This window comes from Delphinapterus leucas, chromosome 13 (genome assembly GCF_059928025.1).
Source record: "Delphinapterus leucas isolate spDelLeu-1000000601 "Yukka" chromosome 13, BTC_Dleu_Yukka2, whole genome shotgun sequence".
Taxonomy (NCBI): domain Eukaryota; kingdom Metazoa; phylum Chordata; class Mammalia; order Artiodactyla; family Monodontidae; genus Delphinapterus; species Delphinapterus leucas.
In genome coordinates, this window is record NC_143141.1 from 14,238,897 (window position 1) to 14,263,696 (window position 24,800).

General features: G+C 38.0%; 1 protein-coding gene and 1 pseudogene across 3 annotated transcripts in view; one reads left to right on the forward strand and one right to left on the reverse strand.

The window, feature by feature from the left end:
• RNF103 (ring finger protein 103) overlaps positions 1-24,800 on the forward strand; it is a 127,466-nt gene that overhangs the window by 77,398 nt on the left and 25,268 nt on the right. For all 3 annotated transcript variants that reach the window (XM_022556039.3, XM_089922848.1, XM_022556041.3), the window contains one exon: positions 14,453-14,632. In XM_022556039.3, the coding sequence (XP_022411747.1) occupies positions 14,453-14,632 (180 nt within the window). The remainder of the gene's footprint in view (positions 1-14,452; positions 14,633-24,800) is intronic.
• Positions 14,379-17,676, reverse strand: LOC149747695 (UPF0729 protein C18orf32 homolog pseudogene; annotated as a pseudogene).

The following is a 24,800-nucleotide window of genomic DNA, read 5'->3' on the forward strand; positions in this document are numbered from 1 at the left end:
GTAATTTTTGTCAGTTTGACTACTATGTGTCTTGGTGTGTTTCTCCTTGGGTTTATCCTGCCTGGGATTCTCTGCACTTCCTGGAGTTGGGTGGCTATTTCCTTTCCCATGTTAGGGAAGTTTTTGACTATAATCTCTTCAAATATTTTCCCGGGTGCTTTCTCTCTCTCTTCTCCTTCTGGGACCCCTATAATGCGAATGTTCATGCATTTGATGTTGTACCAGAGGTCTCTTAGGCTGTCTTCACTTCTTTTCATTCTTTTTTCTTTATTCTTTTCTGTGGCAGTGATTTCCACCATTCTGTCTTCCAGTTCATTTATCCATTCTTCTGCCTCAGTTATTCTGCTATTGATTCCTTCTAGTGTATTTTTCATTTCAGTTATTGTATTGTTCACCTCTGTTTGTTTGTTCTTTAATTCTTCTAGATCTTTGTTAAACGTTTCTTGCATCTTCTCAATCTTCACCTCCATTCTCTTTCTGAGGTCCTGGATCATCTTCACTATCATTATTCTGAATTCTTTTTCTGGGAGGTTGCCTATCTCCACTCATTTAGTTGTTTTTCTGGGGTTTTATCTTGTTCCTTCACCTGGTACATAGTCCTCTGCCTTTGCATATTGTCTATCGTTCTGTGAATGTGGTTTTCATTCCACAGGCTTCAGGATTGTAGTTCTTCTTGCTTCTGCTGTCTGCCCTCTGGTGGATGAGGCTATCTAAGAGGCTTATGCAAGCTTCCTGATGGGAGGGACTGGTGGTGGGTAGAGCTGGGTGTTGCTCTGGTGGGCAGAGCTCAGTAAAACTTTAATCTGCTTGTCTGCTGTTGGGTGGGGCTGAGTTCCCTCCCTGTTGGTTGTTTGGGCTGAGGCAACCCAGCACTGGAGCCTGTCGGTCTTTGGTAAGGCTAATGGCAGACTCCGGGAGGGCTTATGCCAATGAGTACTTCCCAGAACTTCTGCTGCCAGTGTCCTTGTCCCCGCAGTGAGCCACAGCCACCCCCGCCTCTGCAAAGAGACCCTCTGACACTAGCAGGCAGGTCTGGTTCAGTCTCCTATGGGGTCACTGCTCCTTCCCCTTGGGTCTTGGTGTGCACACTGCTTTGTGTGTGCCCTCCAAGAGTGGAGTCTCTGTTTCCCCCAGTCCTTTCGAAGTCCTGCAATCAATCCCTCTAGCCTTCAAAGTCTGATTCTCTGGAAATTCCTCCTCCCGTTGCTGACCCCCAGGTTGGGAAGCCTGACGTGGGGCTCAGAACCTTCACTCCAGTGGGTGGACTTCCGTGGTATAAGTGTTCTCCAGTTTGTGAGTCACCCACCCAGCACTTATGGGATTTGATTTTATTGTGATTGTGCCCCGCCTACCGTCTCATTGCGGCGTCTCCTTTGTCTTTGGATGTGGGGTATCATTTTGGTGAGCTCCAGTGTCTTCCTGTCAATGATTGTTCAGCAGTTAGTTGTGATTCTAGTGCTCTCACAAGAGGGAGTGAGCGCATGTTCCTCTACTCCACCATCTTGAACCAATCCTCATTTGGTTTTATGTTAGCAGTCAAGGTGAATGGATTTAAAGAATATATTAGTGAAAAAAAGAGTACTTGCAAGACTGTTCTATGCTCTTAGAAGTCAGGATATTGGTTTCCCTTGTTGGGGGCATGGTGAATTAGTAGGGACATAAAAGGACCTCATGTTATGTTGGTAATATTTTGTTTCTTCATCTGATTCCTAGTTACATGGGTGTGTTTAATTTGTGACAGTTTATGTGGCTTTATGGTTATGTGTGTGATATATGTATGTACGTATGATATACTTCAGTAAAACATTTAAAGAAAAATAGTAGTAACTTAAAGCAAAGTATAAACACAAGTAGTTCTTATCTTCTTATGGAGGACTCAAGGTAGTCCACATTTTTAGCTTTCAGCCAAATGTAACACATTTAGAGCACTCATAATAGGCAACACTGGAGTGAATTTAGAACATTCATTTTGCCCCTCTCCTCAAATGAACATAGTTAGCTTGCGTTTTTACCCCCATGACTATAAAGGTAGTAATACACACACTGATGCAGAAAAGTATAAATAAGAAAGTTAAAATCACTCTGAAATCCTACCACCCAGAGATAACAGCCACAAGCATTTTGGTGATCATCGTTTCAGATACATTTCTGTCTGTATTTGTACTTACATATAAATACTTGTTTATAAATGAATCATAGTATTCTTGCTGCCATTTTATTTATTACATTAAAATATACATAACAGAAGTTGACCATTTAAAAAAATTTTATTGAAGTATAGTTGATTTACAATGTGTTAATTTCTGCTGTACAGCAAAGTGATTCAGTTATGTAGATATTCTTTTTCCTATTCCTTTTCATTATGGTTTATCACAGGATATTGAATATAGTTTTCTGTGCTATACAGTAGAACCTTGTTGTTTATCCATTCTATATATAATGGTTTGCATCTGCTAATCCCAAACTCCCAATCCTTCCCTCCCCCCACCCTCCTGGCAACCACAGGTGTGTTCTCTATGTCTGTGAGTCTGTTTCTGTTTCGTAGATATGTTCATTTGTGTCATATTTCACATTCTACATATAAGTGATATCACATGTTCATAAATTGATCATTTAAACCATTTTAAAAAACACAGTTCATTGACATTAAGTACATTTACATTGCTGTGCAGCCATCACCACTATCCATCTCCTGAATTTTTCCTTCATCTCATATTGAAACTCTGTAGCCATTAAACAGTAACTCTCCATTTTTCCTTCTCCACATCCCCTGGTAACCACCATTCTGCTTTCTGTCTCTATGTATAATTAGACTGTTCCAAGTACCTGATATAAGTGTAATCACAGAGTATTTGTCCCATTGTGTCTGTCTTATTTTACTTACCATAATGTTTTCATGACTCATTCATGTTATAGCATGTATCAGAATTTCCTTCTTTTTATAAGACTGAATAACATTCCACTGTATGTAGATATCTCATTTTGTTTATCTATTCATCTATCACTAGAAATTTGGGTTATTTCTACCTTTTGCTATTGTGAATAATGCTGTTATGAACATGAGTATACAAATATCTGTTCAAGCCCCTCCTTTTAGTCCTTCTGTGTATATACCCAAAAGTGGAATTGCTAGGTCAAGTGATGATTCCTTATTTAATTTTTGAGGAGCCACCATAGTGTTTGCCACAGCACTGCACTGTTTTACATTCCTAACATCAAGAGCTAAGACATTCAAAAGCAACCACACTTACAGGGGAATATAGGTGGTCACTGTGCATGCCCAGGGAAATACACAGGCTCTGACAAGGCTAACTTTACACCTCAGGATGATCTCCAGTACAGAGACACCATACAGTAATAAAACAAAACAACCATTTCAAACCCTGAGGAAGTGGGAGAATCTGGTTTCCAAAGTTATCATCTTAAAAAGTTTAAATGTCCAGTTTTCAACAGTAACAACAACAAGATCACAAGGCATACAAAGAAACAGGAAAGTATGGCCCATTGAAAGGAAAAGAAATGAATAGAAAATGTCCCTGAAAAAGACCAGGTGACAGATTACTAAATAAAGACTTTAAAACAGTGATCTTAAAAATATGCAGGGCTTCCCTGGTGGCACAGTGGTTGAGAATCTGCCTGCTAATGCAGGGGACATGGGTTCGAGCCCTGGTCTGGGAGGATCCCACATGCCGCGGAGCAACTAGGCCCGTGAGCCACAGCTACTGAGCCTGCGCGTCTGGAGCCTGTGCTCCTCAAGAAGAGAGGCCCGATAGTGAGAGGCCCGTGCACCATGATGAAGAGTGGCCCCCGCTTGCCACAATTAGAGAAAGCCCTTGCACAGAAACGAAGACCCAACACAGGAAAAATAAATAAATTAATTAATAAACTCCTACCCCCAACATCTTCTTTAAAAAAATATGCAAAGAACTAAAGAAAGATGTGGACAAAGTCAAGAAAATGATATATAAACAAAATGGAAGTATCAGTAAAGAGATAGAAAACATGAAAAGAAGCCAAAAATAAATTCTGCAGCTGAAAAGTATAACTGAAAACTTAAAAATTGCTAGAGTTATTCAGAAGCCAATTTGAGCAGGGAGAAGAATTAGTGAACTTGAAAATAATACAGTTGAAATGTTCAAGCCTGAGGAACAGAAGGAAAAGAATTTGAAGCAAACAGAGCCTAAGGGACCTGTTGGACAGCATCAATTGGATCAACATACACGTTGTGGGAGTCCCAGAAGGAAAGGAAAGCGAGAAGGAGGAAGAGAGATTATTTGAAGAAATAAAGACAGAAACTTAACAAATTTCCTGAAAAACATGAATATAATCATCCAAGAAAGTCCACACACTCTAACGTAGAATAAACTCAGAGACCCATGCCAAGGCACATTATAATTGAACTATAGAAAGACACAGAGAGAATGTTTAAAGCAGCAAGAAATGACCTGTCACATACAATCAATCCTGAATAAGATTTTCAGCAGATTTCTCATCAGAAATGTTGAGGGCCAGAAGACAGTGGGTTGATATATTCAAATGCTGAAAGAAGATACCTATACACCGAGAATCCTATACCCAGCAAAACAAAGGAGAAATTTTGACATTCCCACTTAAACAAAAGCTATGGGAGTTTGTTACCACTAGACCTGCCTGGGAAGAAATGCTAAAGGGTGTCTGTACTTCAGGTTGAAATTGAAGGACTGTAGACAGTAACTGGAAACCATATGAAAAAATAAATACCTCAATTAAAGGTAAATACATGGCGGGCTTCCCTGGTGGCGCAGTGGTTGAGAGTCCACCTGCCGATGCAGGGGACACGGGTTCATGCCCCGGTCTGGGAAGATCCCACATGCCGCGGAGTGGCTGGGCCTGTGAGCCATGGCCGCTGAGCCTGCGCATCCAGAGCCTGTGCTCTGCAATGGGAGAGGCCACAACAGTGAGAGGCCTGTGTACCAAAAAAAAAAAAGGTAAATACATGGGCAATTATAAAAGGTAGTATTCTTGTAACTTCATTTTTTGCTTTCACATGATTTAGGAGCCATGTGCATTTTTTAAAAATTAGGCTATATTTTTGAACACAGTGCAGAAAAATGTGCTTTTGTGACATCAGTAGCTGTATGGGGATGGGGACAGAGCTGTATAGAAGTAAAGTTTTTGCATACTATTAAAGTTAAGCTAATATAAATTCAAATTAGTGTTACAACTTTAGGATATTAAGTGCATTCACCAGGGTAATCACAAAGAAGGTAGATATAAATTATACACTAAAGCAAATGAAAAGGGACTTGAAGTTTCACCATAAGAAAAGAAACAGATAAGTACAAAAGAAGACATTAATGCAGGAAATGAAGGATGAAAAAGCTGTAAGACCTACAGAAAAAATTGCAACATGGCAGAATTAAGCCCCCCCTCATCAGTAATCACTTTAAATGTAAATGAATTAAACTCTCCAATTAAAAGGCAGAGTTTGGCAGAATGGGGGCAAAATGACCCTAGTGTACACTAAGATACAAATAGGTTGAAAGTGAAAGGAAGGAAAAAGATATTCCGTGGAAATAGTAACCAAAAGAGTGGAGATTGCTGTGCTGATATAGCACAAAATAAACTTTAAATTAGAAAAGATTACAAGAGTCAAAGAAGGACATTATATGTTAATAAAAGTTTTAATACAGTAAGATGTAATCTATGCACCTAATAATAGATGATCAAAATATATGAAGGGAAGTAGATCTACAACAATAGTTGAAGATTTTAATAACCCATTCCCAAAATTGGATATAACCAGACAGAAGATAAATAAAGATAAAAGAGGACTCGAAAAACACTATAATGAACTAACAGACACATACAGAATACTATTAGACATATACAGAATAGACATGTGCAGAATACTCAATGCAACAACAACAGAATACACATTCTTAAGTGCACATGGTACATTCTCCAGGATAGACCATGTGTTGGGCCAAAAACCAAGTCTCAATCAGTTTAAAAAAAATAAGAAGGAAATTTAGAAAATACCTAGAGATGAGTGAAAACCACAGCACTATATATCAAAACTTTTGGGATGCAGCAAAAGCTCAGAGGGAGATTATAGCTATAAAGATGCTTTACATTAAAAAAGAAGAAAGATCTCAATCAACAACCTAACTTTACAACTTACAGAAAAAGAAGAAAAAACTCAACCTAAAGCTAACAAAAAGAAGGAAATAAGAAAGATTAGATCAGAGAAAAAGAAATAAAGACTAGAAAAGCAGGAGAGAAAAATCAAAGAAACTTAAAGTGAGTTCTTCAAAAGAGCACCAAAACTGATAAACCTTTAGCTAGATTGATGGTGGTGGGGAGGGAAGAAGGGAGGAGGAGGGAGAGGGAGAGGGAATCAAATTCCTAAGATCAGAAATGACAGTTGGAGCACTACTATGATTCTACAGAAATAAAAAATGTAAGAGAGTACTATGAACAATTGTACACTAAAAAAATTGGATAATTTAGATGAAATGGACAAATTCATAGAATTATAAAATCTACCAATACTGAAACACCAATAGAAAATCTGAATAGGCTTATAACTCTTGAGATTAAATCAGTAATCAAAAATCTCTCCCAACAAAGAAAAGTCCTAGACCTGATGTATTCACTGGTGATATCTACTAAACATCTAAAGAACTAACACCAATCTTTCTCATACTTCTTCAGAAACTTGAAGAAAAGGGAACACTATCTAACTTGTTCTCTAAGGACAGCATTTCCCATAGCAAAGCCAGACAAAGACACTACGGGAAGAGAAAACTACAGACCAATACTCCTTATGAACACTGATGCAAAAGTCCTCAACAAAATACAAGCAAACAGGATTCAAAAGGATTATACACCATGACCAACTGGGATTTATTCCTGGAATGCAAGGATGGTTCACCTATGAAAATCAGTCAATGTAATACACCACACCAACAAAATAAAAAAAAAAAACTATTCCAAAAATTTGAATAGGAAGGAATGCTTCCATACTCATTCTATGAGGCCATCATCACCCTGATATCAAAACCAGACAAAGATATCACACACAAAATAGAAAAGTACAGGCCAATATCACTGATGAACATAGATGCAAAAATTCTCAACAAAATATTAGCAAACAAATTGAACAGTACATTTAAAAGGATCATACTCCATGATCAAGTGGCATTTATCCAAGGATGGAAGGATGGTTCACTTTATGCAAATTAGACATTGTGATATACCACATTAATAAACTGAAGAATAAAAATCATACAGTCATCTCAATAGATACAGAAAAAGCTTCTGACAAAATTCAACATCTGTTTATGATGAAACCTCTCAACAAAGTGAGAAAAGAGGGAGCATCACTCAACATGATAAAGGCCATCTATGACAAACCCATAGCCAACATCATACTCAAGGTTGAAAAGCTGAAAACATTTCGTCTAAGATCAGGAACAAGACAAAGATGCCCACTCTTGCCCTGTTTATTTAACATAGCATTGGAAGTCCTAGCCATGCAGTCAGACCAGAAAAAGAAATAAAAGGAATCCAAATTAGAAACGAAGAAGTAAAACTGTTACTATTTAAAGATGACATGATACTATGTGTAGAAAATCCTGCAGATGCCACCAAATAACTATTAGAAATAATAAATGAATTCAGTAAAGTTGTAGGATACAAAATTAATACAGAGAAATCTGTTGTGTTTCTTACACTAACAACAAACTGTCAGAAAGAGAAATTAAGAAAACAATTCCATTTACAATTGCATCAGAAAGAATAAAATACCTAGGAGTAAATCTAACCAAGGAGGTAAAAAACTTGTACTCAGAAAACTATAAGACACTGATGAAATAAACTGAAGATGACAGAAACAAATGGAAAGATATACCATGCTCGTGGATTTGAAGAATTAATGTTATTAAAATAGCCATACTACTTGAAGCCATGTATAGATTCATTTCAGTACGTATCAGAATTCCAGTGGCATTTTTCACTGAACAAATAATTCTAAAATTTATATGGAAGCACAAAAGACCTCAAATAGGCAATAAAACTGATTTAAAAATGGGCAGAGAACCCGAATAGGCATTTTTCCAAAGAAGACATACAGATGGCCAACAGACACAAGAAAAGATGCTCAGCATCACTAATCATCAGGGAAATGCAAATCAAAACCAGAGTGAGATACCATCTCACACCTGTGAGAATGGCTATTATTAAAAAGACAACAAACAAGTGTGGATTAGGATGTGGAGAATAGGGAGCCCTTGTGCAGTATTGATGGGAATGTAAATTGTGGCAACAACTACAGAAAACAGCATGGAGGTTCTTCAAAAAATTAGAACTACCATATGATCCAGCAATTTTACTTCTAGGTATTTTTCCAAAGAAAACAAAAACACTAATTTGAAAAGATATATTCACTCCTATGATTATTGCAGCCTTACTCACAGTAGCCAAGATATGGAAGCAACCTAAGTGCCCCTGATAGATGAATGGATAAATATGTGGTGTGTGTATAGACATATATAAGCTAGAATACTACTCAACCATAAAAAGGACTGAAATCTTGTTGTTTGTGACAACCTGGATGGACCTAGAGGGTAATATGCTAAGTGAAATTAAGACAGAAAGAAAATACCATATGATTTCACTTGTACTTGGAATCTAAAAAACAAAACAAATGAACAAACATAGCAAAACAGAAACCGTTATTGATACAGAGAACAAACGGATGGTTGCCAGAGGGGAGGGGCGCAGGTAAATGAGTGAAATGGGTGAGGGGGATTAAGAGGTACAGACTTCCAGTTACAAAATAAATGAGTCACAGGGGTAAAATGTACAGAGTGGGGAATATAGTCAATAATAATGTAGTATCATTGTATGATGACAGATGGTAACTAGACTTATTGTGGTGATCATTTTGTAATGTACAGAAATACCAAATCACTGTGCTGTACACCAGGAACTATCGTAGTGTTGTAGGTCAATTATAGTTCAAAAAACCACAAACAAACAAACTCATAGAAAAAGAGATCAGATTTGTGGTCACCAGAGTCGGGGTTTGGGGGGAGTGAGAATTGGATGAAAGTGGTCAAAAGGTACAAACTTGCAGTATAAGATAAGTACTAGGGATGTAATGTATGACAGGATGAATATAATGAACACTGCTGTAGGTTATATATGAAAGCTGTTAAGAGAGTAAATCCTGAGTTCTCATCACAAGGAAGAAATATTTTTTCTGTGTTTTATTTTCTGTCTATATGATGATAGATGTTAACTTACTGTGATCATCATTTCATGATCTCTGTCAGTAAGTCATCATGCTGTGTACCTTAAACTTATACAGTGCTGTATGTCAGTTATATATCAATAAAACTGTAAGGAAAAACACTTCCTACAAAACTGTCTAAATAAAACCAGTATGCTACTGGCATGAAGACAGTCATAAAGACCAGTGAGATAAAATAGAGAGCCCAGAAATCAACCCTCACGTATATGGTCAAATATATGTGAGGACCATTCAGTGAGGAAAAGACAGCCTTCTCAACTAATGGTGCTATATGTAAACTGGATTTCCACATGCAAAAGAATGAGTTTGGACCCTTACCTAAAACCATATATGGAAATTAATTAAAAATGGATCAGAGACCTAAATGTAAAAGCTAAAACTAGAAAACTCCTAGGAGGAAACAGGGCCATAGCTTCATAACATTGGGTTTGGCAGTGATTTCTTGGATATGACCTGAAAGCCACAGGTAACAAAAAAATATAACAGACCACATAGACTTCATGAAAATTAAAAAGTTTGTGAATCAAAAGACACAGTAAAAAGAGAAAACACTAAAAGGGCAACCCATAGATTGGGAGAAAATATTTGCAGAATATACGTAGAACTGACCTTGTAAAACTCAACTTTAAAAAGCCCTTTTCAGGCACTTTCCTGGTGGTCCAGTGGTTAAGATTGCACACTCCCAATAATGGGGGCCCGGGTTCAGTCCCTGGTCAGGGAACTAGATCCCACATGCAGCAACTAAAAGATCCTGCATGCCACAACTAAAAGATGCCACACGCTGCAACTAAAGACCCCACGTGCTGCAACCAAAGATCCTGCACACCACAACGAAGATCCTGTGTGCCACAACTAAGACCTGGCGCATCCAAATAAATATTCAAAAATGGACAAAGGACTTGAATAGCCTTTCAAGTCTATAGAATAGTTTTTGAAGAAAACATACCAGTGGTCAGTAAGCACATGAAAAGATGCTCAACATCACTAATCATTAGGGAAATATAAATCAAAATCAGGATGTGCTACCACCTTATACCCATTAGGATGGCTGCTATCAGTCAAAACAAAACATAAAGTAACAAATGTTGGCAAAGGATGTGGAGAAGTTAGAACCATTGATCACCATTGGCAGGAATGTAAAATGGTGCAGCAGCTGTGGAAAACAGAGCTGTTGCCCAAAAGGTTAAAAATAGAATTACCATGTGATCCAGAAATTCCAGTTTCGAGTATTGCTGTGGGCTGAAGGTTTGTGTCCTTCCCAAATCCATGTGTTGAAGCCCTAATCTCCAATGTGATAGCATTTGGTGGAGGGCAGCGGGGGTGGGGGGGGTGCTTTTAGCAAGTAATTAGTCCATGAAGGTGGAGCCCTCATGAACGAGATTAGTGCTGTTATCAGAAGAGACACAAGACAAATAATATCTGTCCTCCATGTGAGAGGACACAGCAAGAAGGCATCCATCTGCAAACCAGAAAAAGGGGGCTTCCATCAGGAACTGAATTTGCCAGCACCTTGATCTTGGACTTCCCAGCTTCCAGAACTGTTTGAAATAAATTTCTGTTGTTTAAGCCACCTAATCTATGGTACTTTTATTATAGCAGCCTGACTAATCTCACTAATACAGATATTGGTACCAAGAAGCTGTAACAAACACATAAAATGTGGAAGCAGCTTTGGAACTAGGTTAATGGGTAGAGGCTAGAAGAATTTCGAGTTGCGTGCTACCAAAACCCTCGTTCACCAGGAGTGGACTTTTAAAGATGATTCTGGTGAGGGCTTACGGGAAAAAAACAGAGCTGGAGAGAAAACCTCCATCTTAGAGAACACATAAATAACCATGTACGTAATGTTAGTAGAAGTATGGATGGTAAAGGCCGTTCTGATGAGATCTCAAACGGAAATGAGAAACATGTTATTGGACAGTGGCGAAAAGGCAATTCTTGATAAAGTGGCAAAGAACTTGGCTGAAGTGTGTTCAGGGTCTGAAGTGTGTTTTGTGGAAATTAGAACTTGCAAGCAATGAAATTGTGTGTTTAGCTGAGGAGATTTCTAAGCAAAATATAGGAGGAATGGCATGGTTCTTCCTGACTACTTATAGTAAGATGCGAGGAGAGAGAAATGAAGAAGGAATTGTTAAGCAAAGTGGAACCAGAACTTAGAGATTTGGAATAATCTCTGTTTGTCCATATTGCAAAACTGAGAAAGCTGGTTCAGAAGACACCAAGTGTACGGCTGACCTATGTGACTGACCATTTGATAAGGAGATTAGTATGGGTGTGACCCATGGATTTTATCAGCTACTCCAGAGAGATCACTGCCAGTCTGAACTGATGGGGACGGATCCAGGTCAGAATAAAGGAAGGCTGCCTGACTTCTTAGATTTTACAGGACAAGACAGTAAAACTTAGGCTTTTAACTTGCACTTTTCTTCAGGGAAAGGAAAGAATGTCCCCAAATCTGATTCAGACATCATCAGGGCCACTACCTCAGTTCCTATATATGCTAGGCTGCCTCCAACCAAAGACCCCTTGCCTGGCAGAGCCTCAGCTTGGGTGGGGCCCCCACAGAAAGCTGCAGCATGGTGGTACCCCACCAGCCATCGTGGTGATTGCCACCCTTGTGGGTCTGAAAGTCAGAATATCAAACCAAAGAGGTTTATTCTTATTTTTCTTGTTTGTTTGCTTGTTTTTTATTGGCGTATAGTTGATTTACAGTGTTGTGTTCGTTTCTGCTGTACAGCAAAGTGAATCAGTTATACATATACATATGTACACTCTTTTTTATAGATTGTTTTCCCATATAGTCCATTACAGAGTATTGAGTAGAGTTACCTGTACTATACAGCAGGTTCTTATTAGTTATCTATTTTATATATAGTAGTGTGTATATGTCCATCCCAATCTCCCAATTTATTCTCCCTCCCCCACCCCACCCCCAAACAAAATAAGTTTGTTTTCTACCTCTGTGGCTCTACTCACAGAGGATTATTCTTGAGTCTTAAGAGCTCATGGAGTTTGCCTTGCTAGGTTTTGGACTTGCTTGGGACCTGTCACCCCTTCCTTCTTTCCTGTTTTTTTCTTTTGGAGTAAGAATGATTATTCTATGCCTGTCACAAATTCGTAGCTGGAGAAGAATTTTGCCTCAGGTTGAATCATACTTCAGGTCCCACCCATATCTGATTTAGAGAATATCTAGATGAGACTTTGGACTTAAACATTAAAGTTGATGCTGGAATGAGTTAAGACTTTTGAGGCTGTTGGGTTGGAATGAATGCATTTTGCATATGAGAAGGACATAAATTGGGGGGGGGGTACGCAGAGGCAGAATGCTATAGACTGAAGGTTTGTGTGCCCCTAAATTTCATACATCGAAGCCCTAATCCCCATGTGATGGTATTTGGAGGTGGGGCCTTTGGGAGGTAATTAGGTCATGAGGGTGTAGCCCTTATGAATGGTATTAGTGCCCTTATAAGAGGAGAGACAAGAGGTGAACTCTCTGCCCTGTGAAGATACAGCAAGAAGGCATTCACCTACAAACCAGGAAGTAGGTTCTTACTAGGAACCCTGATCTTGGACTTCCCAGCTTCCAGAACTGTGAGAAATAAATTCATGATTTTTAAGCCATGAAGTCTATGGTAATATAAGTATATACACAAATGATTTGAAAGCAGGGTCTCAAAAAGATACTTGTACACTCATGTTCATAGCAGCATTATTCACAATAGCTAAAGGTTGTGAAAGCAACCCAAGTGTCTGTCGATAGCTGAATGGATAAACAAAATTTGGTATATATATGCAATGTAATATTCGGCCTTTAAAAAGCAGGGTGTCTGATACATGCTCCAACATGGCTGAACCTTGAAGACTTTATGCTAAGTTAAATAAGCCAGTCACACACACACACACAAAATACTGTAGGATTCCTCTTACATAAGGTACCTAGAGTAGTCAAATTCATAAAGACAGGAAGTGGAATGGTATTTGCCAGGGGCTGGTGGGAGGAGGGAATAGGGAGTTATTATTTAAAGCCTTTGAGTTTCAGTGTTGAAAACTGTAAAGAGTTCTGGAGACGGATGGTGGTGATGGTTCACAACAATATGAATGTACTTAATACCACTGAACTGTGTACTTAAAAATGGTTAGGATGGTAAATTTGATGTTATGTATATTTTACCACAATTGGAAAAAATCTCTACTAATCATAAAGCACGTAACATAGACATATCTTACCTCTAGTTGATACTGATGTGATACTTTTTGTATGTTCAGGCTTTCCTTTAGTTGTAGGTTTTTATAAATCATTAATAAATGTACTGAGGTTGTACTCCTGTAATTGTGGGAATACTACTTATTGATTATGAGAGCAAGCTCTGGAATTCATTTACAGTATTCTTTTTCTTTTTGGCCATGCCATGCGGCTTGCAGGATCTGAGTTCCCCAACCAGGGATTGAGCCCAGGGCCATGGCAGTGAAGGGCTGAGTCCAACCACTGGACCACCAGGGAATTCCCCGCATTTACAGTATTTTTAAAGTTCCTTAGTACCAGTACCAACAGATGTTAGAATGGGCTTGCAAAGTCAGTTTTGAAATTTTGTGTAGTGTATTAGGATTTACTTTTCTGTTTACTCTTTTTTTTTTTTTTAAGGGCTTCAAATGCTTGGCCTTTTATTTATTTATTTATTTATTTATTTATGGCTGTGTTGGATCTTCGTTTCTGTGCAAGGGCTTTCTCTAGTTGTGGCAAGCAGGGGCCACTCTTCATTGCGGTGCGTGGGCCTCTCACTATCACAGCCTCTCTTGTTGTGGAGCACAGGCTCCAGACGCACAGGCTCGGTAGTTGTGGCTCACGGGCCTAGTTGCTCCGTGGCATGTGGGATCTTCCCAGACCAGGGCTCAAACCCGTGTCCCCTGCATTAGCAGGCAGATTCTCAACCACTGCACCACCAGGGAAGCCCTCTGTTTACTCTTATATTACTTTAGTGTTTCCGGAAATAATGAATACCAACCCATTAATTATTTTTATTTAGTTTATATCCTCCTGTCTGTTTTCCTGTTTAATAGATACATTTAGATCACAGTAAGAACAGATTTCAGTGCCAATAACTCTCCTGGTTTACCCTTAATTTTTTGATGTTCTGTCTTATGTTATAAATTTAGATATCCAAAGAGAAGAAGAAAAAGTGAAACGATCTGTGAAAGATGCTGCCAAGAAGGGTCAGAAGGATGTCTGTGTGGTTCTGGCCAAGGAGATGATCAGGTCAAGGAAGGCCGTGAGCAAGCTCTATGCATCCAAAGCACACATGAACTCCGTGCTCATGGGGATGAAGAATCAGCTGGGTAAGACAGCGGTACCTTACAGCCACATCATTAGCTGATGCTCTTGCCGTTATTATAACACTGGTTTCCTTGAATAGGAAGGTCTTTTTTTTTTTTTTTAACATCTTTATTGGAGTATAATTGCTTTACAATGGTGTGTTAGTTTCTGCTTCACAACAAAATGAATCAGTTATATATATACATATGTTCCCATATCTCTTCCCTCTTGCGTCTCCCTCCCTCCTACCCTCCCTATCCCACCCCTCCAGGCGGTCACAAAGCACCGAGCTGATCTCCCTGTGGTATGCGGCTGCTTCCCATTAGCTATCTACCTTACGTTTGTTAGTGTATATATGAGGAAGGACAGTCTTAGCTCTGGTTTTTATTCCTTACATTGTCTTAATTGGAGTGTTATACAAAAGCAAAATATACTTATTACTCTCATTTTTATTTTATTGTTATTCATTTTCTTTTGCCAGTGTTGTTGAAATAATGGGAAAATCTCCATCTAAATGTACTTTGTTTAGAATTCAGACTGTATTTCCTCACGTGAACAGTGTTGTAAAGTGACCTGAGGGTTGAGTCATAGGCATAAGCAGTGCGCCCACACCTTAGAGGGAGGATGAAGGAAAGAGTTTCTTCGGCCCTAGGCCCAGAGTTGCCCCAGGCAGGATTTTAAATAGTCTAAGTTTGTCTTTGGCTTTCACTCACCTCCTTTTCTGCCTCATCTCTGACTCTCAACCTAATGCTTTCTTACATCTTAGGAACCTGCAGGCCCTGTATTGGGTATTCAGCTTACATGTGTACTATCAATTTAATTTTTTTTCTTAATGATATATTTTAAGAAAGTTGCTAGGGCTTTCCTGGTGGTGCAGTGGTTGAGTCTGCCTGCCGATGCAGGGGATGCGGGTTCGTGCCCCGGTCCGGGAAGATCCCACATGCCGCAGAGCGGCTGGGCCCGTGAGCCATGGCCGCTGAGCCTGCGCATCTGAAGCCTGTGCTCCGCAACAGGAGAGGCCACAACAGTGAGAGGCCCGCGTACCACAAAAAAAAAAAAAAAAAAAAAAAAGAAAGTTGCTAGAAGGCTATACAAAAAGCTAATAGTGGTTACATCTGTGGAGCTAGAACAAAGAAATGAGAGTAGAGGAAGAACATTAACTTTTCATTTAACCTGCCCTTGCATTGTTCTACTATGAACATCTGCTATTTTCATAATATAGTTTTTAATACCTTAAAAAACAAACTAAATTAATCAACTGGATTTAGTTGCTAATGAGAATTTATCTTATCCCTCAGGTAGGGTGGGGCAGAAAAGTTGAAACACATTTATATCAAAGGAAGTCCAAGGTGGATCAATGACTTGACCAGACACAGCTTCACAGAGCCTCAGTTAGGACCCAGGACTTCACTGGGGACCCAAGGCAGGGAGTCCTTTCTAACTTCTCCTTGCTTCAGAGAAAATAAATATTCTATAAAGATACATCTCATCGTCTTTGAATATTTATAGATCCTTACACTAAAATGAAGAGGCCCGGGATGAAAGATCATGTGGAGAGGCCCAGACCAGCAAATAACTGTGCAGTCACGTCACTGTTGCTGAAAACCACGAATTTTAGTGTCTTATTATGGAACAAAATAACTGATACAATCTAAACTTTAAAAAAGAAGAAAAAAAATATTGCTCCTCCATAACTATCCTGATGCCATCACACTATTACAATCCTGATTTCTGATGTGGTTAAAAAATCTTACTTTTAAATATTTATATTTTAAAAGAAAAAGAACAACAAGCTAAACTGAATATTTAATACATTCGTAGGAATAGAAGGAATACGACAAGGATTAGAATTTTATAATATACATTAGCCATTTATGTTAAAGATGTTCTATTTTTCAGAGAGGTTACCCCATTTCCCTGTCTTTTCTGTCTTCCTCAGAGCAATAAACAGTAATTACTACTCTCATAGATGAGCTGCTCCATTGAGTTAGACAATAATTACATCTTTATGTTTCAAGTCATTGTCATCTCCAAAAACTACCTTTCATTTCACCGCACAGTTTCACTGCACTGTTTCACAGTCAAATTATACTCCTCAAATTTGAAGAGCCTGAATAAAAACTAGAGGCCCAAGGATTTTTAGGGATTGATTCAGTAACAGTGTCTACTGGCATGAACCTTTTATTTATTCATATTTTTAAAACTGCAATAAAAGAAATGAAAGCTACTTTAATGAAAAAGGAACTCAGGAATGAGGTCATTAAATATAACTAGCTACATTTTAAATACAAATACCAGGTATTTCCTGATTAGTGTCAGGTAAATATGTAAACTATCTAGCCCAAATTCTGGTCTCAGGAAAAAAGATCAGAGACAAGTACAAAGAAGGTGCTTCATACTATCAGATCCATTTTATGTTTTGTTTTGTTTTGTTTCTTTGCGGTACGCGGGCCTCTCACTGTTGTGGCCTCTCCCGTTGCGGAGCACAGGCTATGGATGCGCAGGCTCAGCAGCCATGGCTCACGGGCCCAGCTGCTCCGCGGCACGTGGGATCCTCCCGGACCGGGGCACGAACCCGTGTCCCCTGCATCGGCAGGCGGACTCTCAACCATTGTGCCACCAGGGAAGCCCTATCAGATCCATTTTTAAAACAATGAGATCCTTTGTGACAGTCACTTAAGTCTTTCTTTTTATCAGAGATTTCTGTTGGTCCTCTTGTTGGTAATCCATTTATGTCTGCACCCTTACAGTCTATTTTGCCTTTGTTTTTATCATTGGATTCTCTTATAGCTTTCCTAGGCCACATACAACTAACAAAGGGGGAAATCAGAGGGTATATATATGGTTCCAGGAACTTTTTGTAGACCCAGAGCACAACTAGAATGACGATGCAGGGAATGCACACCATTGTCCCAGGCTTGAGATTCTGACGTGCGACCACCAAGCCCCAGTGGCAGTGTCCACGCTTCCAGAGGGGAAGTCAGAGGGGGACAAGCCACAGCCAACCCAGTGGGCACCGCCCAATTTAATTTTCAAAAACTCATTATAATATTTAAAAATAAACATAATTTAGTTACCTTTCAGTGTCCAGTATAATACCATTGTGATCTTCCACAGGCATCTGTCTCCAGATCACTGACAGCTTGAGGCATAGGTTAAATTTTACATCCAGTTGGTTTCTTTTCTTACTTATTTTCGGTTAAATGAAGAAATCCTAACTCAGAATTAGAGTTCTTTGAGAATAGCAGCAAATAACTGTCAGATAATTAGACTGAGTACAGATTCAGAAATTACAGGGTAATTTTTCACTAAAGAATACCTTCAGGGAATGCCCTGGTGGTCCAGTGGTTAGGACTCTGCGCTTTCACTGCCGTGGCCCAGGTTCAAGCCCTGGTCGGGGAACTAAGATCCCGCAAGCCGCACAGTGCAGCCAAAAAAAGAATATCTTCAACTCTGTCAGTTACTACATTGATGAGTACATCACACTCAAAAGTTAGAAGACTTGAATGTTTCAATGTAAACGCTGGTGCCAAATGAGTACTTAATTCATTATTTGGTCGTACTTGGCTCTGAAGGTATTTCTTTATGTTCAGTTTTAACATTTGAATGTGGTTTTTTTAATGTGCCTAATAGTGAATATATCAGTTTCTTTCTCCAGATACTGAAGAAAACAATCCATGGATTAAGAAAGAGTAAAAAAAATAACACAACTGTTTGTACCATATCTTCTTAACTTTTAACAACTGTGTTATTTCAGCCCTAAAGTGATGTATCTAGGCTCTTTAAATATTGGATATATAACCTAGATATATGCCTTTTGGACAAGCCAAGTATTCAGTACTGTGGAGAAACAGTCTAATCTTATCTGTTATTTTGAAAGCTTAACTAAATATACTTGACTTTTACAGCCATCATTGAAAGCTTCATATTTACTCCATTTTTTCTGCAACATGCTGAAAAGATGCATGTTCAGTTGACCATGATAAGCTTATTTTTAAATTTTTCAGCATTTCTTTTACTGAATCAACATCAAAAAACATATAGCTTATTTTGCCCTTTTTCCCCCTATGAATAAAGCACTGTATTCACAGACTCTTTTTCTCCCCAGGTGCAAAGATAGCAGTACACAGGATAATATAGTGCGTGTTTATGTACCTAACACCCAGAACCAACACAATTTGACATTTTGTTATATTTGCCTCAGTTTTTTTTAAATTAATTTTTATTAGAGTATAGTTGCTTTACAATGTTGTGTTAGTTTCTTGCTGTACAGCAAAGTGAATCAGTCATACTTACACATATATCCACTGTTTTTTAGATTTCCTTCCCATTTAGGTCACCACACCACAGCATCGAGTAGAGTCCCCTGTGCTACACAGTAGGTTCACATTAGTTATCTATTTTATACATAGTAGTGTATATATGTCAGTCCCAATCTCCCAATTCATCCCACCCCCACTTCTCCCCGCCTTAGTTTTTATATTGTAAAAGAAAGCAGTATTACTAAAGTTGAAGCTTCTTTAATACACCTTTACAGTTCCATTCCCTTCTCTTTCAGCCTCCTCAGAGGTAACCACTATCATGAATATTAAAATTTGTATAAATGGTATTATACTGTGTGTACCATTCTGCATCTTTTTTTTCCCATTTATCATTGTCCTGTTGAAATATACCCATAAATATAATGATAAATATATTTTGATACGATGATAAATATATTTTGATAAATATATTGATATAATGATAAATATAGTTTGATATGATAAATAAATATGTTTTTAACTACTGGGTGGTATTCCGTCCTGTGAATGTTTCACATTTTATTTTTCTCTTCCCTGTTGATGGACATTTAGGCTGTTTTCAGTTTTTGCTATTACTAAACAGTGCTGCCGTGAGTGTCTTTTCACTTTTACACGTGTTTCTTTAGGACAGGTGTATACTCAGAAGTAGAATTGCTGGGTTAAAAACAGCTGGGTTTAAATTTTGCTAGAATTGCAAAATTGTTCTCCAAATTTGTATTCCCATCAGCAGCGGATAAGGGTTCTTTTTTCCATACCTTTCCACCAACCTTTGTCAGACTTTTTAATTTTTGAGAAATGTTATAACATTTCCCTGGGAACTAGTGGGCTTGACCAGTCTCTTCTGTTCACCTTTTCTTCCTGTGTACTGATTCCAAACTATCTTTGCAATGAGTTATAGCTCACAAATATTCATTAATCTACATGAAAAATATCTCTTCTCCTGTAGCATGTACTTTCAGTAATGAACGTAACTGTAAACATAACGTATATCAAGAGCCTGTTTATCCCTTAAGTATACATCCATAATAATATATTATGTTGTTTCAAATATGTATTATATTGTGGCTTTATCACCCCTGAAAAGTAAAGTATCTGCTGTTTGGTACTTGTATGTTAAAATACTCTAGGGCTCTGTTCTAGATCCTCTGCTCTTTTCCATCTTGCCTCTCTCCCCATAGGGGATCTCATCTAACCTCATGCCTTTAAATGCCATTGATTTCCAAATCTTTATCTTCAGGCCTGACTTTATCAGTGTATAGTTGGCATCTCCACTCATATCTTAATGGATACGTCAAAATTAATATGCCCATCCAAGAATCTTGGCTGGTCTTACTTCATCTGTATCCCCGCCTCTCCCTGTATTTTCCCCTGGGAATCCAAGACATCATATAATTTCATCTGCAGATATTTCAACATGGGTTTCTAAAAAGCAAGGGTTCTATCCCTTCTGTTTCTTTGTCCTTCAGTTCTTGGGTATGTCGATGTCTTCATTTCATTTCCACTATATTTTCTATTTCTTTCTGAAAGGAAAAGATTTTAGTCAGTTGTTAGGAAAGATTTTAGTCAGTTGTTAGATTTCCCAGACTGATCCTTTAATTTTTTTATCTTTCCTGTTTTCACTTTGCAAATAATCATAGTACCTTCCTCATAGAATAGTTGTGAGACTTAATTCAGTGCCTGGCACATGGTAACTGCTGTATATGTAGGTTCTAAATGTTATTGTCATTATCGTCATCAATTTGTCTTTGTGTTCTACTTTCTGAGAAATTTGCTCAACTTTATTTTCTATTTCTTCTCGAATTCTTTATTTTAGCTGTCTTAATTTTAACTTTCAGGAAAGAGTTCTCTGATCTTTTTAAAAAAAATCATCTTGTTCTTATTTCATGAATGTAATTTGTTCTTTATTATTGATAGTCTTTTTAAAAATATATATTCTTTTTTCTATTCCTTTCCATTATGGTTTCTCTCAGGATGTTGAATATAGTTCCCTGTGCTCTACAGCAGGACCTTGCTGTCCATCCATTCTGTATGTAGTAGTTTGCATCTAATAACCCCAAACTCCCAGTCCATTTCTCCCCCATCCCCTTGATAATCTTTTTTTTTTCCCTTTGCTATTTTATTTATTTATTTATTTTTTAACATCTTTATTGGACTATAATTGCTTTACAATGGTGTGTTAGTTTCTGCTTTATAACAAAGTGAATCAGTTATACATATGTTCCCATATCTCTTCCCTCTTGTGTCTCCCTCCCTCCCACCCTCCCTATCCCACCCCTCTAGGTGGTCACAAAGCATCGAGCTGATCTCCCTGTGCTATGCGGCTGCTTCCCACTAGCTACCTATTTTATATTTGGTAGTGTATGTATGTCCATGCCACTCTCTCACTTTGTCCCAGCTTACCCTTCTCCCTCCCCATATCCTCAAGTCCATTCTCTAGTAGGTCTGCATCTTTATTCCCATCTTGCCTCTAGGTTCTTCATGACCCCTTTTTTTTTTTTTTTTAGATTCCATATACATGTGTTAGCATATGGTATTTGTTTTTCTCTTGCTGACTTAACTTCACTCTGTATGAGAGTCTCTAGGTCCATCCACCTCACTACAAATAACTCAGTTTCATTCCTTTTTATGGCTGAGTAATATTCCATTGTATATATGTGCCACATCTTCTTTCTCCGTTCATCTGTTGATGGACACTTCAGTTGCTTCCGTGTCCTGGCTATTGTAACTAGAGCTGCAAAGAACATTTTGGTACATGACTCTTTTTGAATTATGGTTTTCTCAGGGTATATGCCCAGGAGCGGGAATGCTGGGTCATATGGTAGTTCTATTTTTAGTTTTTTAAGGAACCTCCATACTGTTCTCCATAGTGGCTGTATCAATTTACATTCCCACCAACAGTGCAAGAGGGTTCCCTTTTCTCCACACCCTCTCCAGCATTTATTGTTTGTAGATTTTTTGATGATGGCCATTCTGACTGGTGTGAGATGATATCTCATTGTAGTTTTGATTTGCGTTTCTCTAATGATTAATGATGTTGAGCATTCTTTCATGTGTTTGTTGGCAATCTGTATATCTTCTTTGGAGAAATGTCTATTTAGGTCTTCTGCCCATTTTTGCATTGGGTTGTTGGTTTTTCTAATGTTGAGCTGCATGAGCTGCTTGTAAATTTTGGAGATTAATCCTTTGTCAGTTGCTTCATTTGCAAATATTTTCTCCCATTCTGAGGGTTGTCTTTTCGTCTTGTTTATGGTTTCCTTTGCTGTGCAAAAGCTTTTAAGCTTCATTAGGTCTCATTTGTTTATTTTTGTTTTTATTTCCATTTCTGTAGGAGGTGGGTCAAAAAGGATCTTGCTGTGATTTATGTCATAGAGTGTTCTGCCTATGTTTTCCTCTAAGAGTTTGATGGTGTCTGGCCTTACATTTAGGTCTTTAATCCATTTTGAGTTTATTTTTGTGTATGGTGTTAGGGAGTGTTCTAATTTCATTCTTTTACTTGTAGCTGTCCAGTTTTCCCAGCACCACTTATTGAAAAGGCTGTCTTTTCTCCACTGTATATTCTTGCCTCCTTTAACAAAGATAAGGTGACCATATGTGCGTGGGTTTATCTCTGGGCTTTCTGTCCGTTTCCATTGATCTATATTTCTGTTTCTGTGCCAGTACCATATTGTCTTGATTACTGTAGCTTTGTAGTATAGTCTGAAGTCAGGGAGCCTGATTCCTCCAGCTCCGTTTTTCTTTCTCAAGATTGCTTTGGCTCTTTGGGGTCTTTTGTGTTTCCATACAAATTGTGAAATTTTTTGTTCTAGTTCTGTGAAAAATGCCAGTGGTAGTTTGATAGGGATTACATTGAATCTGTAGATTAATTTGGGTAGTAGAGTCATTTTCACAATGTTGATTCTTTCAATCCAAGAACATGGTATATCTCTCCATCTATTTGTATCATCTTTAATTTCTTTCATCAGTGTCTTATAATTTTCTGCATACAGGTCTTTTGTCTCCTTAGGTAGGTTTATTCCTAAATATTTTATTCTTCTTGTTGCAGTGGTAAATGGGAGTGTTTTCTTAATTTCACTTTCAGATTTTTCATCATTAGTGTATAGGAATGCCAGAGATTTCTGTGCATTAATTTTGTATCCTGTTACTTTACCAGATTCACTGATTAGCTCTAGTAGTTTTCTGGTAGCATCTTTAGGATTCTCTATGTATAGTATCATGTCATCTGCATACAGTGACAGCTTTACTTCTTCTTTTCCAATTTGGATTCCTTTTTCTTCTGTGATTGCTGTGGCTAAAACTTCCACAACTATATTGAATAATAGTGGTGAGAGGGGGAAGCCTTGTCTTATTCCTGATCTTAGTGGAAATGGTTTCAGTTTTTCGCCATTGAGAACGATGTTGGCTGTGGATTTGTCATATATGGCCTTTATTATGTTGAGGAAAGTTCCCTCTATGTCTACTTTCTGGGGGATTTTTATCATAAATGGGTGTTGAATTTTGTCGAAAACTTTCTCTGCATCTATTGAGATGATCATATCGTTTTTCTCCTTCAATTTGTTAATATGGTGTATCACGTTCATTGATTTGCATATATTGACGAATCCTTGCATTCCTGGGATAAACCCCACTTGATCATAGTGTATGATCCTTTTAATGTGCTGTTGGATTCTGTTTGCTAGTATTTTGTTGAGGATTTTAGCATCTATGTTCATCAGTGATATTGGCCTGTAGTTTTCTTTCTTTGTGACATCGTTGTCTGGTTTTGCTATCAGAGTGATGGTGGCCTCGTAGAATGAGTTTGGGAGTGTTCCTCCCTCTGCTATATTTTGGAAGAGTTTGAGAAGGATAGGTGTTAGCTCTTCTCTAAATGTTTGATAGAATTCGCCTGTGAAGCCGTCTGGTCCTGGACTATTGTTTGTTGCAAGATTTTTAATCACAGTTTCAATTTCAGTGCTTGTGGTTGCCCTGTTCATATTTTATGTTTCTTCCTGGTTCAGTCTCGGAAGGTTGTGCATTTCTAAGAATTTGTCCATTTCTTCCAGGTTGTCCATTTTATTGGCATACAGTTGCTTGTCGTAATCTCTCCTGATCCTTGGTATTTCTGCAGTGTCAGTTACTTCTCCTTTTTCATTTCTAATTCTATTGATTTTAGTCTTCTCCCTTTTTTTCTTGATAAGTCTGGCTAATGGTTTATCAATTTTGTTAATCTTCTCAAAGGACCAGCTTTTAGTTTTATTGATCTTTGCTATTGTTTCCTTCATTTCTTTTTCATTTATTTCTGATCTCATCTTTATGATTTCTTTCCTTCTGCTAACTTTGGGGTTTTTTTGTTCTTCTTCTCTAAATGCTTTAGGTGTAAGGTTAGGTTGTTTATTTGAGTTGTTTCTTTAAGGTAGGATTGTATTGCTATAAACTTCCCTCTTAGAACTGCTTTTGCTGCATCCCATGGGTTTTGGGTTGTGTTTTCATTGTCATTTGTTTCTAGGTATCTTTTGATTTCCTCTTTGATTTCTTCAGTGATCTCTTGGTTATTAAGTAGTGTGTTGTTTAGCCTCCACATGTTTGTATTTCTTACAGATATTTTCCTGTAATTGAAATCTAGTCTCATAGCATTGTGGTCGGAAAAGATACTTGATACGATTTCAATTTTCTTAAATTTACCAAGGCTTGATTTGTGACACAAGATATGATCTATCCTGGAGAATGTTCCATGAGCACTTGAGGATAATGTGTATTCTGTTGTTTTTGGATGGAATGTCCTATAAGTATCAATTAAGTCCATCTTGTTTAATGTATCATTTAAAGCTTGTGTTTCCTTATTTATTTTCATTTTGGATGATCTGTCCATTGGTGAAAGTGGGGTGCTAGAGTCTCCTACTATTACTGTGCTACT